The 18,186-nt window shown below is 37.8% G+C and overlaps 2 protein-coding genes across 16 annotated transcripts in view; one reads left to right on the top strand and one right to left on the bottom strand.

The window, feature by feature from the left end:
* C3H4orf17 (chromosome 3 C4orf17 homolog) overlaps positions 1-16,583 on the top strand; it is a 32,480-nt gene extending 15,897 nt beyond the window's left edge. Inside the window, exons 5-8 of the mRNA XM_014846082.3 lie at positions 1,819-1,900; positions 3,241-3,430; positions 4,367-4,410; positions 6,122-16,583. Of these exons, the coding sequence (XP_014701568.3) occupies positions 1,819-1,900; positions 3,241-3,430; positions 4,367-4,410; positions 6,122-6,309 (504 nt within the window). The 3' untranslated portion in view covers positions 6,310-16,583. The remainder of the gene's footprint in view (positions 1-1,818; positions 1,901-3,240; positions 3,431-4,366; positions 4,411-6,121) is intronic.
* TRMT10A (tRNA methyltransferase 10A) overlaps positions 15,432-18,186 on the bottom strand; it is a 19,569-nt gene continuing 16,814 nt past the window's right edge. For all 15 annotated transcript variants that reach the window (XM_044766373.2, XM_070505304.1, XM_014846081.3 and 12 more), the window contains one exon: positions 15,432-17,451. In XM_044766373.2, the coding sequence (XP_044622308.2) occupies positions 17,183-17,451 (269 nt within the window). In that variant the 3' untranslated portion in view covers positions 15,432-17,182. The remainder of the gene's footprint in view (positions 17,452-18,186) is intronic.

Here is an 18,186-nt window from a genome sequence, read left to right as displayed (position 1 = left end):
TAAGATACTGAAGTAGAGGGATTTGTGGAGAGAAAGGGCTCCCAAAATCCACACCGGGTTCCGTGAGTCTTTAGCCCAGGAGAACCTGCACACACACGGGGTGAGATGGAGACCTGGCGGAAGAGAGCTAATGGGAGGTCGCACGCTGTTTAGAGATGACAGACTTCTGATCTGCCAGAGTGGAGAGACTTTGCTGAACACACCAGGAATTCAGCTGAGACCCCAGAAACGTCACACTTTAAAAAAGAATAGAGTACTCTAGACCTACACTTTCAAATCCTAAAATCCAACTTCAACAGATCAAACTCAACTACCGATATGTTAACTACCACCCAGAATAAAACTCAATGAAGAGAAAGCAAGAGGTTTCCTAGAAGAGTATGTTACACTTCCTCTCACTGAAAGTATAATTGTATTCTCTCAAAGTTGATCAACGAGTGCTCTATGAGTCAGAAGAAGCTGGGAGTAATGTGCAATCACCATATTGATGAAAAATCATTAGAGGCAGACTAGTCTAGAGAATACCATAGGGCTCCTTTTCTATTTTTGCCATGGCCATTGATTTATTGTGAAATTACAAGCAATTTAACTTACGCTCTTCTGGGATATGGTATCATTGAGGACAGGAATCTTAATAATGTAACAAAGCTCAATACAGGCCAGTGGATTTTTCTGCCCTCTAATTTCAGTTCTATATCTCCAGCATCTGGATCAATGACAGACACAAATATTTGTGGGATTAATAGTATTTTAAGAGAAGATTTTGGGCAGAGAGACTAAGAAAAAGGATGTTGCAGTAGTGTAAGAATTGATGATGGGTAGACTGGGTCAAGACTGTGGGGATAAAGAGAAACGGAGAGATTTGAAATTTAGAAAGAAGAATGTACTGAACTTGTTCGGCAGTGTGTTGTAGAAAAGGGAGTTGTCCGGGATGAATCCCAGGGTCTGGCTTGGACGTACGTTCAATGTATGCTGGTGCTGTCCACTGACACAGGGGAACCAGGAGGAACAGGAAGTTTGGAGCAGGTTTTAGGAAGAGAAAGATGGGTTTAGTTTTAGATATTTTGGGTTCAAAGTACCTATAGTATATCTAAGTGCATGCACCTGGTAAGCAGATGGATATGTAAGACTGAAGTTCAGGAGACACGTGTGAATTTCAGATATGTCCAAGTTCCAAAAACAGATAGAATTTAGGGTCAAACTGGAAATATCATTACATGTGTTTAATACTTGTACTTTAGTGCTTATTATAGTCCATTTTATTAGAATTATTCCATATATCTGTCTCCTCTATCATCCACACTTCAGCCCTTAGCTCAGATAAAAAATGTCAAGGAACGATTCTGATTGACAAAATGGAATTATATTTCTATTTCATTGTGCCAATCACTGTCTTCAGGAAACCGAGGCTCAATGATGAATCCAGCTAGATTCACCCCCTCCCAAGAGGAGCAGTACAGATGGGGACAGCTCTGTGACTGGAAGACCCCCTTTAGAACCCCGCAGGGCAGTGGGAAAGGATCAATTCCCCAAGAGACAAATAGTGAATTGCTCCTCCGGAAGATTTTGGTACTGAACAGACAAAACAAGAGAAACATTGCCTCGCCTAACCTAAACTATTACTTGTATTGGAGGTGTTTTGTTAAGATTCCACTGTGTATTATTTGAAATTTGGCTCCCAAGTTAAATCCCAATTGATTTAATTGAGCATCATGCACAGAGTGACATTTGGGAAGACGAGATTGTGGAAAAAGTAAAGGGAACCTTGTGGCTGTATGATTTATTTGCTCACCATGTAACTCTAATATTTTCTGTCAGATTCTGGCAAAGCTCTGCAACATTTTACATACCGATTCTCTGGCAGAAGTTCTACAGTGGCTGCTTCATGCAAGTTCAAAAGGTGAGATTAAAATAAGCATTTGCAAACACTGAGCTCTGTTTATTGTCAGCAACCAGGAATGTGCCAGTATTTGAAGTTTTCTACCTTGGATTTGCAAAGATAACGTTGCAATATGATTTTCCTAGTGTTTGAGTCTCAGAGTCTTTGCAGTCCTGTAAACCCAACTGCATGCAAGCTGGTCATTCAATAACCCAAAATTAGGTATGCCCCAAACTGAACTTCTTTGGGTGACGTGAAACACGTGTATCCAGGGCTGATTTGCCTTTCTCCTCTTAAGTCCACACATCCAGGGCTCTCCCTGAACCCAGAGCCTGTTTCCTTCTTTGGTATGCAGGCAGGAGCCCAGCCTTCCAAGTTTCAGATTCCAACAGCTCTGCCAATTCCCCACCAAAATCATCAAGTTCATCATCTTTAGGCCCTTCTTGGTCTGTTCCATGAAAACATATGACAGTTCCAGTGGGACAACCATAAATAGCATGGAGCAGCTATCCTCAAACCTAGCTGATCATCAGACTCACCGTGAAAACTTCTGAGGGGGGTGGGGCCTGAGAATTTGCGTTTCTAACAGTTCCCAGGTGATGCTGATAATGCTGGTCTGGGGCCTCTCTGAGACTGCACTAAGCAAAGTCAGGAAATAGCAGTGTATTAGGGACAGAGTAATGTTTTTAAATGGGAAGCATTTTGGAAATAGTACCTTACCCCAGGAATTCAGGACAACTTGGCAGGCAATTGAGAAGTATTTTGGAGGTAGGGAATCTTTAGTTGCTCTCTTTTTTTTTTCTTTTTTAAGAATGTAACAAAAAAAAATTACAGAAATAATAAGTGTTTATTGTTGGGGGAGAAAAACGGATGAACTAGAAAAAAGAAAAAACAAAAGAAGAGCAATAATCAATTAAATTATCACAGACATCATTTCAGTGAATACTTTGGTGTAAATCTTTCTAAATATACCTGTAACTATGTAGTAGTTAACTACTGGTCTGTGTTTTAATGAGATCATATTGTACTTATTATTGTGTATAGGTATCCTTGTGTTTTCACTTGGCAGTGGCCTGTAAGGCTGGGTTTTGTACTCAATATTTAAAAACCAGTCCACTGCCATTCAAGGACAAGTACCTCAGTGAGTTAACTCCTCTGGGCAGTCCACAGGATCACAGGTCAACAGAAACTAGGTTGATGTGGACCAACTTTTCTGCAGAAACCTTGACTCACACACAGGTGCCTACTGGGAACACAGATTACCAGCCTTTCACACTGGAGTGCTGGGCAAAAGAACTAATCCTGTGTTTCTCACCAACGTGATAATGAGAACCTTCTTCCCCCTCCTTTTTTTCAATCAGAAAAAGAGTGGATCTCAGCTTTGATTCACGCTGAGCTGACTGAGATAAACTTATTGGCTCACCAGCGAAGAAACACCTCAGCAGAACCAGCAGCAGAAACTGGGAAGCCACCCAAAGTTAAATCGCCCCTAAATTCAACCGCAAAATCAAAAGTGCTGACCGGATCTAGGGAAGGACCTCACCTGGCCAGGTAATTAGACACGACGGCCACCTAGAGGCCATGCGGCCCGCAAGGACTTAGAATTTGCTTCTTGTTATTTTTCAAAATACTAAACACGCTGAGGTTATAAGTCTCCTCTTGATTCAGTGAGGGAATGTAGCATGAGAGTCGTTCTGAATCGGGTTGTTCAGAGCATCTTGGCAGGGCTGTGTCTTCCTTTCCCAACAAACTTTGTTTTGAGGAAAGCTCCCTTTCCACAATGGCAAAGCAAGAGTAGCCACTCAGAAATCCAAGAAAATATAGGGTTTTTTAGTTTACCTAAAAATAGAAGCAATAAAAGGAACCAAAATTGTATTGTTATTGTATATTTTGTTAATTGCCTATCACATAGGTATCACTTTTTTTGTGTGGAACAATGCAAGAATAAAATAAATGACTTCAGTTAATTTTCTCTGAAATATTCCTGGGGGCTGCCAGGGGGAAAAATAACTGTTACAGGAATTGGAAATTATTTCAGCAGAAATTTTTCTTAAAATTTGTAATTTCAATAACACAAGAAAATACACATTTATGTATAATATCGTGGTGAAAGAATGCGGTAAGAAGTTATTTAAGCTGGGAGGGAAAATCTTATTGCTTTAAAATTAAAAGTTGGGTAAAGCTTAAATTCAGAGAAAAATATTCAAAAGACATAATATGTCATTTTAAAAAGCACCATGACAGAGGAGAATTTTGTCTACAATTTGTCTCCACCTTAAAATTTCCATACAGTTGGAAACTGGGAGATAGTCAGGGTCAGTCTCTCTACCTTAGTGATGTACTGTTTAGATAGTTACTCAAAGTCAGAATCTTTCATTGGAAAGTAAATTTAATACTGTCTGCATTGAAAAACAAAGGGATTATTTTGTATAGAAAGTACTCGTTTCTATCTGTGAATTTCATTTTCTCTTTCTCCAACTGATTTAGAGTATCAAGTCAAGGATCTGAAGGAAATAAGGAAGTGCCGAAAGGTTAAGTACAGTTTGTGATAATTACTGAGTTGGTATAAGGAAACCAGTAAGTATCTAACTAGTTAGGAACACAGATATTAAGGATCGATGGTTTTAAAGGCAGTATAATACTGTAGTGATTTCCAGCCGCACTTGAGGCACAGCATCTGCTGAATTTCTCATAGAGACAGATTTGACATAAATTAACTTTGTTTTGAAAGGCAGAGGTCCTTATCAGGGACACTCTTTGAGAAGCAGGACAGCAGGAACTCTAGGTTTGGTCACACCAATCCAGCGACAGGAGAAGCCCTGCATTGACCTCACAAAAGGACAATGATCTCAGAGTTTTGCATCTAGACAGCTTACCTGTCATTGAGCTAAATGATTTTCACTAAAAACAAAGTCGACTGGAGAAAATAGTAAAACGGCAATCGGCCACAAGCTGATGCCCCATGAGACACCTGAAATCAATAGAGTAGCAGTTTTGTGTCCCCACCAGAAGTCCAGCCCCAGCCAAAAATTTGAACCAAGAAAAATGAAGAATTGTGGAAAGGCCTACTTTGGCCCAGAATAGCCCAATTTGAATGTCCCTGTGGGTTTGGCAACTCCTAGCTTTAAAATAAGCACAGCAACAATGACTCCAGAGCCACAACCATGAAGTATGTCTGCAAGCCTCAAACAGAAGGCTGTCTCGTTATTTCTACAGGTTCACCTCCTACCAGGAATGATAGGGTAATGAGTTAGAGCTCCTTGAGGTCACTCTAGACCCCAGCAATTTCCTTTGTGGTTAACCAGACCCAGAAGAGGCTCTATTTACTGATAGGGAATAAAATAAGTGTAGTTTAGAAATTAGAAAATACTCCCTTACTCTGACACTCCGAGGATGGCCTAGTGTATCTGACTTCTCCTAACACTCTCTTTGCCCTAGGACTGTAAGTCATGACGGTGAAGGTTTCTTTCTTTTTTTTTAATTGTTTTTTTTTTGAGGAAGACTGGCCCTGAGCTAACATCCATGCCCATCTTCCTCCACTTTATATGTGGGATGCCTGCCACAGCATGGCTTGACCAGTGGTGCGTAGGTCCACACCCGGGATCAGAACTGGCGAACCCCGGGCCGCCAAAGTGGAATGTGCAAACTTAACCGCTGCGCCACCGGGCCGACCCCATGACAATGATGGTTTCTATTACTTATCTATGTCTTCATTATAGGCCCCAAATATATTCTACCCTGTCTAGATATTTGGAAAATTTTGCATTAGAATCCCCACATCATAGCCCTTTGTCTCCAGTGTTGATATTCAGCATCTCCCCAAATCCTTATTTCTGCTTGTTATAACCATGTAGGCCTTAGGAAGGTCTTAGGAGTACAATTGTTTTAACCTACTTGTCTATCTTCTCTTTTGTCTGTCAAGACCACAGATCCTTCTCCTTTCTCTCACTGGTCCCATCCTTGCCCATCACCTTTACCAGCTCTAAATCATTCCTACCAAAATAATGTTTGATTCTAAGAGTGAAAGAACATATACTGCATTTTATAGAACAAACAACTCATCAAAGATGAGCAGGTGGTAAGAAAGAAAGATAAGAATAGATTCCTTTATGAATTTGGGGTGTATTTGATTCATCTAAACTTCATGTAGTTTTTGTGTGTCATTTGCTACCAAAACACGACAGAAACTAAATTTGATGTTTAATTGTATAATGTCTTGTTTATATATTTTTTTTATTTCAGAGGCTGAGCACAAGTCCCCATTGTTTATAAGAAGAAATGAGATGAAAATACCTATTACAGAATATTTCAGCAAACCAAAGTCTCCTCCTAGGCCTAAAACTCAGGAGAGCGTAGCAACAAAAGCAGGTTCAGCAAGAGCATACAACAAGGAGACAGTCTCTCTCCCCAGAGAGCGTTTTATCCTGTGAAATACCACAGGTAGAGATTCTCGACCCGGCTAAATCTTTCACAAATAGGCTTCACTTTGTTACAATGTCAAATTATTTTAAAAAAATATTCTTGTATCAAGGAATCAATACATCCTCTATGTGGTGGCACAGGTAAATCTCAAAGCATCTGTATATAATGTCACCAAATAAATATTAATGGAGACAATGTTTCTATTTGTAGTTAATTTTAATGCCATGTGTAAAAGAAATATGTGTATTTATATACTCCATTTCCAGTCTTGCACCCTTAGTATTAGCACATAAGCACAGGGCCCATCATCCATAACCAGAATTAGTTGTTTTAATCTGATACCTACCCCAGTCTCTGATAGAGGAAAAACAAACAAAACCCAGAATTCTAACATCTGAGCTACTTTCCACAATTCACAGCGTTTCAATGTTGTTGGACTATTATTGAAAAATGCTTACGTCCCTCCAAAAAAGAAAAGAAACAAAAATTATCCCTAACTTATGAGCCAGAAAGGAGCTAGTTTCCACTCATCGCAAATTGTGAATCATATTAGCAAATTTCCTAATATTGAACTTTTGTACTTTTAAAATAAACCACTCTTGGGCGATGACCATTATTCTTTCAGTGTATTGCTTGATTCTATCTACTAATTAGCCAAGATTTTATTTAGAATGTTTGCACTGATATTTAGAAAGATACTATAAATTGCACATGTGTGAGTACATGTGTGAATGCACACAATCTTAATGATGACATATCACACTTCCAGTGTGTCAGGAATCATTTGATATAGTAACAATTTTCACAATAAATATTTAAGGTAACCACTATTGTTATTCTCTTTTTTTTTTTAAATAAAAAACTGAGGCACAGAGAGTTGTACTCACTGGGATGGGATAAACAGTTGTAACAAATGTCACCATTCAAATACTACAGAGGTCTATTTCTCACTCTTTAAAATCCTTAAAATCCTTTACGTCCAAAGCGTATGTTTTCAGTCAGCAGATGATTTCACTTTATTTGGTGCTTCAGAGGCCCAGGATTCTTCCATCCTGTGGCTCAGCCATCACCTAAGTTTTCACCATTAACTGCATCTTGCTGACAAAGGAGGAAAAAGAGAGTGGAGGAAAGTATTAGTTTCCTATAGCTGCTGTAATAAATTACCACAAACGTAGGGGCTTAAGCCAGCACACTTTTAATCTTTTACAGTTCTGGGGGCCGAGGCCCGAAATGGAGGTGTTGGCAGGGCTGCGTTCCTTGTGGAAGATTTAGGGCAGAATCTGTTTCCTTGCCTTTTTCAGCTTCTAAAAGTTGCCATGCTCCTTGGCTCATGACCCCTTTCTATCTTTAAAGCCGGCAATGGCTGGTTGAGCCTTTCTCACAACTCATCTCCCTGACACCCTCTCTCCTGTCCCCTCCTCCACTGTTAAGGACCCTGTGATGGCATCGGGCCTGCCTGTTTTCCAGGTTATCCAAGATAAACTTAAAGTCAAATCATTAGCAATTTAATTGCACCTTACCATGTAATATCACAGGTTCCACGGATTAGGATCTTGGGGGAGGGGCATTATTCTGCCTTATACAAGGAGGGTACATCTGCTTAAAGTCTTGGACTTGAAGTGGGAAACATCACTTCTGGTCACGTTCCATGGTTGAGAACCAGTCTAGCTGAAAGGGGGCTGAAAAATTCTTAAGTAGAAATCATATCGCAGCTACAACTATATTCTACGAAAAGGAAAATTGGCCTTTGGGTGACAGTCAACACTGACACAAAGGTTTAGTGACTGGCTCCCAGCGTGGCTGGAATCTACACGCTTCACCACTAGACACTGCCGATACGTATCAAGACAATGCTCACCTCACAAATTAATGTTGAAGCGCGCTCTCTCTTTTTCCTGTTAAGGAGAGGTGGTAACAGCATTGCAGATTCCTTCTCCCTGAAAACTTAATAAAATTCACCTATCTGACCATGTAGCTTTGGAGGTTTGGGAGGTGGTAACCCTTTGACAATTTTATTTCTTCTATGATAACTGGCCTGGTTATATTTTCTGTATTTTGGAGGATCAATTTAAGAGATTTTTATTTTCTTATAAAATTAATCATTTCATCCAGGTTTCCAAATTTATTTTCAGAGTTGATAATTCTCATAATTCTTCTAAATTCCTCACTATGTTTATTCTGCAATCTCATTACGTATTTGTAATTTTTTGGATTCAGTTAGTGGCTTTTTACATTTTACTATCACTTTCAAAAAACCAGATCTTGGATTTAGTGCTATGTTCTACAATATTCCTATTTCTTATTTCATTAATACCTCCTTTCATTCTTTGTTTCTTTTAGTTTCTTTAGGTTCATTATTGTTCTAATGTCCTGAGTTGAATGTTTTACATATAGTTATATTCAGTCATTATGATTTATTAGCATAAGTTTTTCAGGTGGGATTTATACCTGGAATGCAATGATGGTTCAATATATGAAAATCAATCAATGCAGTACACCACATTAACAAAATGAAGGACAAAAGTCACACCATCATCTCAATCAATGCCAAAAAAGCATTTGACAAAATTCAACACCCTTCATGATAAAAATACTTAAAAACAAGGAAGAGAAGGAAACTATTTCAACATAATAAAAACCACATATGAAAAGCCCACAGCTAACATCATATTCATTGAAAGATTAAAAACTTTTCCTCTAAGATCAAGAACAAGGCAAGGATGCTCACTCTCACCATTTCTATTCAACATAGTACTGGAAGTTCTAGCCAGACACTGACAAAAAGAAATAAAAGGCATACAAATTGGAAAAGAAGGGGAAGAAGATAATTAAAATGATTTCTGTTCACAGAGGACATGATTTTTTTTTTTTTTCTGCTGAGGAAGATTCACCCTGAGCTAACATCCGTGCCAATCTTCCTCTAATTTTTAGTATGTGGACCACCAGCACAGCATGGCCACTAATAGAGCGGTGTGGGTCTGCGCCTGGGAACTGAACCTGGGCCACAAAGTGGAGAGAACTGAGCTTAACCACTAGGCCACTAGGGCTGGCCCAGATGACATGATCTTATATGTAGAAAACTCCAAAGATTCCACCAAAAAGACCCCAGTTAGAACTAATAAACAAATTCAGAAAGTTGATGGTTCAAAACCAACACTCAAAAATCAGTTGCGTTCTTATACACTAACAATGACCTATTCAAAAAGGAAATTAAGAAAAACAATCCCATTTACTATATCATCAAAAAAGATAAAATACTTTGGAATAAACATTAATTAAGGAAGTGAGAACTTGTATATCTAAAACTACAAAACATTGCTAAGAGAAATCAAAGAAGAAACAAGTAAATGGAAAAACATCCCACACTCATGCATTGAAGGACGATATTCTTAAAACGTCCATCCTACCAAAGACATCTACAGATTCAACTCAATCCCTATCAAAATCCCAATGACGCACTGCAGAAATAGAAAAAAATATTCTGAAATTCGTATGGAATTTCAAGGGATCCCAAACAGCCAAAACAATCTTGAAAAAAGAACAAAGTTTGAATCCTCACACTCTCTGATTTCAAAACATACTAAAAATCAGTAGTAATTAAGACAGTGTGGTCCTGGTATAAAGATAGACATATAGACCAGTGGAACAGAATAGAGAGCCCAGAAATAAACCCTGAAGATATGGCCAAATGATTTTCAACACGGGATGTCAAGACTACACAATGGGGAAAGGACAGTATCTTCAACAATTGGTGCTGGGAAAACTACCTATCCACACGCAAAAGAATGAAGTTACCTTACACCATATACAAAATTAATTCAAACTTGATTAAAGACCTAAATGTAAGACCTAAAACCATTAAACTCTGAGACAAAACATAGGGGAAAACCTTCAGGTCATTGGATTGGGCAGTGATTTCTTGGATATGACACCAAAAACACAAGCAACAAAATAAAAGATAAGTGGGACTCTACCAAACGTTAAAACTTCGTGTCCAATGAAACAATCACCATAGTGAAAAGTCAACTTACGGAGAAAATATTTGCAAATCATATTTTTGATAAGGGGTTAATATGTAGAATATACAGGGAACTTCTATAGCTCAATGAGAGAAAAATGACTCAATTTAAAAATGGGCAAAGGACTTGAATAGACATTTCTCCAAAGAAGATATACAAATAGCCAAGAAGTACATGAAAAGATGTGCAACATGACTAACCACTAGGGAAATGCAATGAAAACCACAATGGGTTAACCCCTCACACCCATCAGGATGGCCACTGTCAACAGAAAATAGGTGTTGGCAAGGATGTGGAGAAGTCAGAACCCTTATGTATTATTGATGGGAATGTAAAATGGTACAGCCATTATGAAAAACAGTATAGAGGTTCTTCAAAAAATTAAAAATAGAATCACCATATAATCCAGCAATCCTACTTCTGGGTATATATCCAAAAGAATTGAAAGCAGGATCTCTAAGAGATATTTGCACACCCACGTTCGCAACAGCATTATTCAAAATAGCCAAGAGGTAGAAGAAATCCAAGTGTCCATCAACAGATGAATGGATAAAGAAAATGTGGTATATACATACAATGGAATATTATGCAGCCTTAAGAAAGAAGGAAATTCTGTCACATGCTACAACATGGATGAACCTTGAGGACATTAGGCTAAGCGAAGCAAGCCAGTCACAAAAGGACAAATAGTTATGATTCCACTATATGAAATATCTAAAATAGTCAAAATCATAGAAATAGAAAGTAGAAAGGTGATTGCCAAAGACATGGGGGAGGGGGAATTAGCGTTTAATGGGTATAGAGTTTCAGAGTTGCACGATGAAGAAGTTCTAGAGATCTGTTGCACAATGATGTGAATCTACTTAACACAACTGAAATGCACACTTAAAAAGAGTTAACATGGTAAATCTAATGTTTTTATGATAATTAAAAAAATAAGTGGGAAAATATATGAATTGAACAGCACAGTTAACAAGCTTCATAAAATGATTGTTCCCTCATTTTTAATTTTCCACAAAAAATCTGTGTAAGGTGATTTTTTTGCTTTTGGTATGTCTCATAGATATGCATATGGAACATTTGGTCATAGATTTCAAAATATATCAATGTAGTTAGAATTATAAAAATCTTTGGGGTTTTAAATATTTTTTTCTTGAATTATTTTTGGTAATTTTTATTTATTTTTATAACCTAGTCATTTCGTATAAACTTTCAAATGTATCGACATAAAGTATTTTATAACATCCATTTGTTTCCCATTTAATATCTCCATTATTCATTTCTATATTATTATATGTGCCTTCTCTCAAAATTTTTTTGTTTAATTTTGTAGAGGTTCATCTATTTTCTTAGTCTTTTCACAGAGTTGATTTTTGCCTTGAACCTCTTTACTGTAGGTTTGTTTTACTTTTCATTATTGCTGCTTTTATCTTTATTATTTCCCTCTTTCAATTTCAAATTTATTCTCCTGTTCTTTTTTATTTTTTTTGAGGAAGATTAGCCCTGAGCTAACATCTGCCACCAATCCTCCTCTTTTTGCTGATGAAGATTGGCCCTGAGCTAACATTTGTGCCCATCTTTCTCTACTTTATATGTGGGACACCTACCACAGCATGGCTTGACGAGCAGCACATAGGTCCGCACCCGGGATCCAAACCAGCGAACCCTGGGCTGCCGAAGCAGGAAATGCAAACTTAACCACTGCACCACTGTTCTTTTTTTAACTTGTTAAATTAAATGCATAGCTCAATACTAGTCTTTCTTCTTGTTCTAACTTAAGCAATTAGGCTCTAAGTTTTCCTCTAAATGTTGCTTTAGTTACATTCCACAAGTTTTAATACATATTCATCAAATTTACTTTTAAATACTTTCTAATTTTCATTGTTTTCTCCTGTGACCCATAAGTTGTTCGGAAGGTATTTTTAATTTTTAAGATTTTATTTTTTCCTTTTTTCTCCCCAAAACCCCCCGGTACATAGCTGCATATTCTTAGTTGTGGGTCCTTCTAGTTGTGGCATGTGGGATGCCGCCTTAGCGTGGCTTGATGAGCAGTGCCATGTCCGCACCCAGGATTTGAACTGACGAAACACTGGGCTGCCTGCGGTGGAGTGTGCGAACTTAACCACTCGGCCACGGGGCTGGCCCCAGGTATTTTTAAATTTTAATTCCACATAGATGTTTTTCAAACTTGTTATATTTTTAAACAATTTATGGTTTAATTGCATTGTGGTCAGTTAATGTGATCTATAAAAATAATCAATCCTTTGATTTTCTTGAGGGTAGCTCTGAGGCTTTGCACATAGTCAATTTCATAAACTTTACATGACTTGTAAAGAATGTGGATTTTAAAATTGTTGGACACAAAGTTGTAGATATATCCATGAAACAAAACTTGTTAATTATACTATTCAAATCTTACATATTCTATCTAATTTTTCTTTGTGCTTGATTTACCAGTTACAAAGATGTGTATTAAAATTTTCTAACTATTATGGTAGATGTTGCAGTTCTGTAGTCTTTGTAATTTTGTCTATTTTGATTCATATATTTTGAAGTAATATGTGAACATAGTTTACAATTTTGTAATTAAGTCATGACCAATTTTATTTCTAACACTGCTTTTTACTATAAAGACCATCTGACATTAAAGAAGTAGTTCTAGGTAGTAAGGATTTCCTTCCATCCTACAAGTTTATTTTCACTTTAAGGTATTGTTCTCAGAGAAGTTGCCTGTATTCTTTCTCCTTCTGGAACTTATTTTCCTTTGTGGGCTAATATATAGACACTTACGAACATTCCTTGGGGCACTGGAAAACTGCTTTCAGCCTACAGAACTTGATATATGTCAATTATATATGTCTTATTAATTACAGCATCTAAATCTCCCATCTATTTGTTTTGTCCACTTGAGCTGTCATGGACCGGGAGGTTGAATTAGTCTCCTTACGCTAACGCCTTTCTTGCTATTTCATGTAATTCCTGAAGTTTTTTCCCATTGAAATGGAATACTATGCTATTTGGTGCATAGATATTCATAACCATCAGATCTTCACCGAGGATTGAACTAAGGATCTTGAACATTACAACATGCCTTTCTTTTCCTTGTTTAATTGTAACATGTTGAACCTGATTGAGTGTTAAGACTATGCTTTCTGTCTTCTTTTTCTGTTTGCCCAATTGCCTGTCTCCCTTATTTTCAACATTGTTGAGTAACTTTATTCAAATACAGCATATATTGAGTTTTGGGTTTTTTAAGTCCAATTTGAATGATTTTAGACCATTTACATTTGCTGATAGGACAGAGACATAGTCTTCTGTGGTTGCTGCATTTTACGTCTGTTTTTATTGCTTTTTGGAACGTTTCACTAAATGATCTGATTTCAATATTTTGTTTAATGAGTGTTGATTCTTACAATATAAAAAATTCACATTTTAAAAATATTATCTAAGTCTGGGTTGCTCAGAAAGGAGAGCCTGAAACAAAGCCTTATTTATCCATTACTACTTTTTTCAGATAGGCAATGTCAAAAAGGAAGAGTGAGAAACAAGAGAAATGAGGCAAGCAATGAAGACATGCCAACAGAGAAACTAAGTTAGCTGCTGCTTGGTTGCAAACCAATTGCTTGCTTAACCCTGATAGGATAAATGGGCTAACAGTCCCATTTACAAACGAGGACACTGAGACTTGCAAAGGTTGAATAAGTTGTGCAGTCACACAATTAACAAGCGGCAGTGCTGAGATTTAAGCCAACTCTGCCCACTAACTGCATTACCTTGATTCTGTCTCTAGTTCTCTCCTCCATGTTCATTAAGTGCCTCCCCTATGTGTCTGGCAAGGAGCTAGGAAAACAGAGACAAATATCTGTGTGCTGAGGTCGCTTAATGAGTACTGTAGGCCACTGCTGTCATTAGTTCCAATCCCTGCCATTTTTTTCCACAACTGCTGTTTGTACATTCTCAGTGTTCTATGGACAATGCTTGCCTTTTATCTGTATCATCTCAGTGACCTTTTCCATCTACAATGTGAAGTGATGTATCACTTTACTTTGTAATGGTAATTGGTGGGTTTCGTAATTGTTCATGCACCTCCTAAAAGACATTCTTTCAGAATTGCTTCCTTTTTCCCTTTTTGCTTTTTTCAATTCCAATTCCGAGCATTTTCAAATGCTCCAAGGTAGCAATACACTAATCTCTGGAGAATCAGTCTGAAGAGTGTCCCTTCCCTTAAGAATGTGCTTGCTTTATGAAGACCATAGGTTTTTAAAGAGATGAAATAAGAGAAAATCCCATTATTCCAGTAGAGATATCTCCTTCTGACGAATTTAAGTGCTAACTCAATTCTCAACCTTTAAGTTCCAATACAAGTGTCTTTAATATTACCAAGTTTTAAATACGGCACCTCAATAAAGGAAAACAATGTTGAGAGAAAAGAACACATTAAGAAAAATGATTACTATTATTTAAAAAACCAAATTTGTAAATACCTCAGAAATGAGTTATTTTTTATTTTAATCTCTGCCTTCTTGAGGTGAAGACTGTAATCTTTGCCTTCTTGTCATCAACAGCCTGAACATATGGACTTGGAGTAGACAGAATTGTGTCTACCCACAAGATGTTCAAATCATAATATCTAGTACCAGTGGATGTGACCTTATCTGGAAACAGGGTCTTTGTAGATGTCATCAAGTTAACGTGAGGCCACCGTAGATGATGACTGGTGTCCCTGTAAGAGGGACACAGACAGGCACGGAAGCCGGGGTAGAAGGCCGTATGACGACAAAGGAGAGAGTGGAAGGACACAGCTGAGGCCACAGACGACCAGGGATTACTGGCAGCCACCACAAGCCAGGAGGTTGTTCCCTAGAGCCTTCTGAGGGAGCACGACTCAACCCAGGCCTCGACTCTGCGCCTTCAGCCTCCAGGCTCCAGGGACAGAACAAGTTTCGGTTGTTTTGAGCCTCCCAGTTTGCGGTAGTTTGTTACGGCAGTTCTAGGACACTAACGCAGAGTTTTCATAATGAGCGAAAACTAAACTACACAGTGCCTGTAATGATTTTTCCCTACCTTTCAAAAACATTCCCTATGGAATAATTCAATTAAAAGGCATAATATTTCATGGTACTAAACCACATTTACTCACAAAAACTTGAAACTGAAAAACACAACTTAAGACATAGCTTTGTTCCTGAATTGTAGGGGCTTTTCTTTATTCGCACACCTTGCTCACATACCTTACTTTAAACGGATAACTATAATAGATTACTAAGAATAAAGCAACAAAATGTAAGGGACAGTGAACATCCATCCTAAATGCAGTGAACTCTCTACCAAATGTGTATAGAATTTGGGACGCCAATGAATAAAAAGAACAGAAACTCACTTTATCCAAACTGAGTGAAGGCTTCTGAAATCTTACTTTAGCTGCAACAAAGAACAATCACTGTACTTTAAACATAACTGTTTACTAGTAGGAAACTGAAACAACTCCTTTCAGCCCCATCTTCCCTTGCCAACGTCCTCACACAAATGTTTAGTTATGGACTTTTGCACTTTATGAAATTCAAATTTCTTAGTGTTGTTCAACACAATCTTTCATGCTAATACAGATACACGGCAACTCCATCCTGTTATCAGTTAATAACTGAGCAGCATGCAAACTGTGGACAGACGTATGTACAATTATATGCATATTTTCACACATGCTTATATTATTTACAGAAACATACATTTATATTAGCTTGAATATTATTACTCTATGATAGTAGGCAGGTACAGATATAAAGTTAACTTTATTCACTTTAAGAACCAATAGATATTTTATTTTAAAAAAGTACACATGGAAGGAAAGGATAGCTGCTATGAGCTGCTTTTAAATTTAGGTAAAGAAAAAACTGATCCTTTGATAGCCTTTTAAAGTAATCTGGCCTGAAAAACTAAATCTTGTAACTGAAATAATTTATCACCATTATTGGAAGTAAGAAAATACCTTAAAGAGGTTCTTAACTCTCAGTGACTGCTTTAGGACCACAAAAAGGCCTTACAAAGGAGGAACACGGACAGGCTCCATAAGCCAAAAGATAGACTGTAGAGTTTATCAGTCTGACACTTCTCCCTAAAATCACTATATTCCTCTGAAGTAACTAAACTGAATATAAAACCTGCAAATAGAAGGTAACTTCCCACAGAGAACATCTTGGCAGACTTGCAGGAGACTTAGGAATACGTACCTCCACAAATAAGCAGACAGCAAACCAGAAAGGCACTGAGATAAACATAAAATAATAAAACTGAAGGTCAGAAGGCACATTCTAAAGAATACATTCCAGTAAAAAAAAAAAAAGAGAATGAAGCTTTACTAATAAAATTCTCAAAAAACTCATTAGAGGCTTAGAAAACTATTTTAAAAATTACACATTTAAATCTTACGCAAAAGCAAAAATTGTTTTCTTATAAGGGCTTTTTATTTTAAAAGAAAGTTTTAAAAATTTACAACAGAACTAAGAGAAAACGAGGGGACTAGCCCAGTAGCGTAGTGGTTAAGTTTGCGCACTCCCCTTTGGCAGCCTGTGGTTGGAAGGTTTGGATCCCAGGTGTGGACCTAGCACCGCTCATCAAGCCATGCTGTGGCAGCATCCCACATGAAACAGAGGGAGATAGCCAGGGATGTTAGCTCAGCAATAGTCTTCCTCAAGCAAAATGAGGAAAGTTGGCAACAGATGTTAGCTCAGGGCCAATCTTCCTCACCAAAAAATAAAAACAGAAATAGAGCAAATGAAATTTTCTTCCAATTCAAATATTCTCTGAAGCATGTCATTTTCTCCGAATTTGTCCTTTAACTAAAAAACAAAGATCCCAGATGACATTAGTGTGGTATAGAGTTCATGGCAGATTCAGTGCTGTTTTCTTTATCCCGATTTTCTTCCTCACGTGGTGAATCCAGTTCATTTCTGCTATTTTCCTCTTCACTGGAATCACTGTCCAGTCCACCTCCAACTCTGGCAGGCTTCTTGTTATGTGAGGAACTTCCACAGGCGTTGTCTGTGGGAACAGCTCCTTTCCGCTGGGGTAAGATGGTAAAAAATGCTTCCTGCCAGTCTCTGGTTTCCAGATATTCCAGAATAATCTCAAACACTGCAACAAAGACAAAGCCCATACATTTCTTAGCTGAGTTCATCACAATGCTGCATGCTGTATTTTAACACACATTGTGTTTGTGTGAAGAGTGCCAGCATGTCCTAACAACTACTCCGTCCTTACCACTTCCTTCTCCCACTGGCTCTCAGGGCCAGCTGCCCCAAGGTGCTCAGCCTGTCCTGCCTTGTCTGGATTCCCCTCAATCTAGTCCGTAGGCACGCAGGGGTTCACCACTACTCTTGTTAGTGATAATCAGTAGACAGAGGACCTTTCTCCTTTCCTGCCTATTCTTTATCCTCCTCACTTCTTTATCCTTTATGTGCTAATAACAACCAGAAAAAAAAAGTTGGCATTAATCTAAATTTCTTCTGTCTTTCCTATAGAGCCACTCACTCCGAGGAGCGTCTGGCCTGCCTTTTTTCTATATTAGAGGTAAAGAATATTAATGCTGTCTCCAAGGTACTCTCACTTTAATACACTGCTCAAGGGTTAATCAGGATTACTTTACGGAAAAGTAATTTCCACTGTCTATCCAAAGTCTTAGAAGTAGTTCATTCTCTGAATCAACAAGTTCATTTCTATAACTCCCTAGATGCTGCTATAGAGAATGTGTTTAGCACATAAAAAGAGTCCACTAAATAGTTGTGTACTAACAAAAATCTGTACTAAAACTGTTTTAAAAAGCAAAACTCCAGGCAAAGACTTAGGTCCAAGGATGTCTATTAAAATGTT

Source organism: Equus asinus, chromosome 3, assembly GCF_041296235.1.
Source record: "Equus asinus isolate D_3611 breed Donkey chromosome 3, EquAss-T2T_v2, whole genome shotgun sequence".
Lineage (NCBI taxonomy): Eukaryota > Metazoa > Chordata > Mammalia > Perissodactyla > Equidae > Equus > Equus asinus.
Note: the sequence above shows the minus strand (reverse complement) of the source record. Positions and strands in the feature narration are given on the sequence as shown.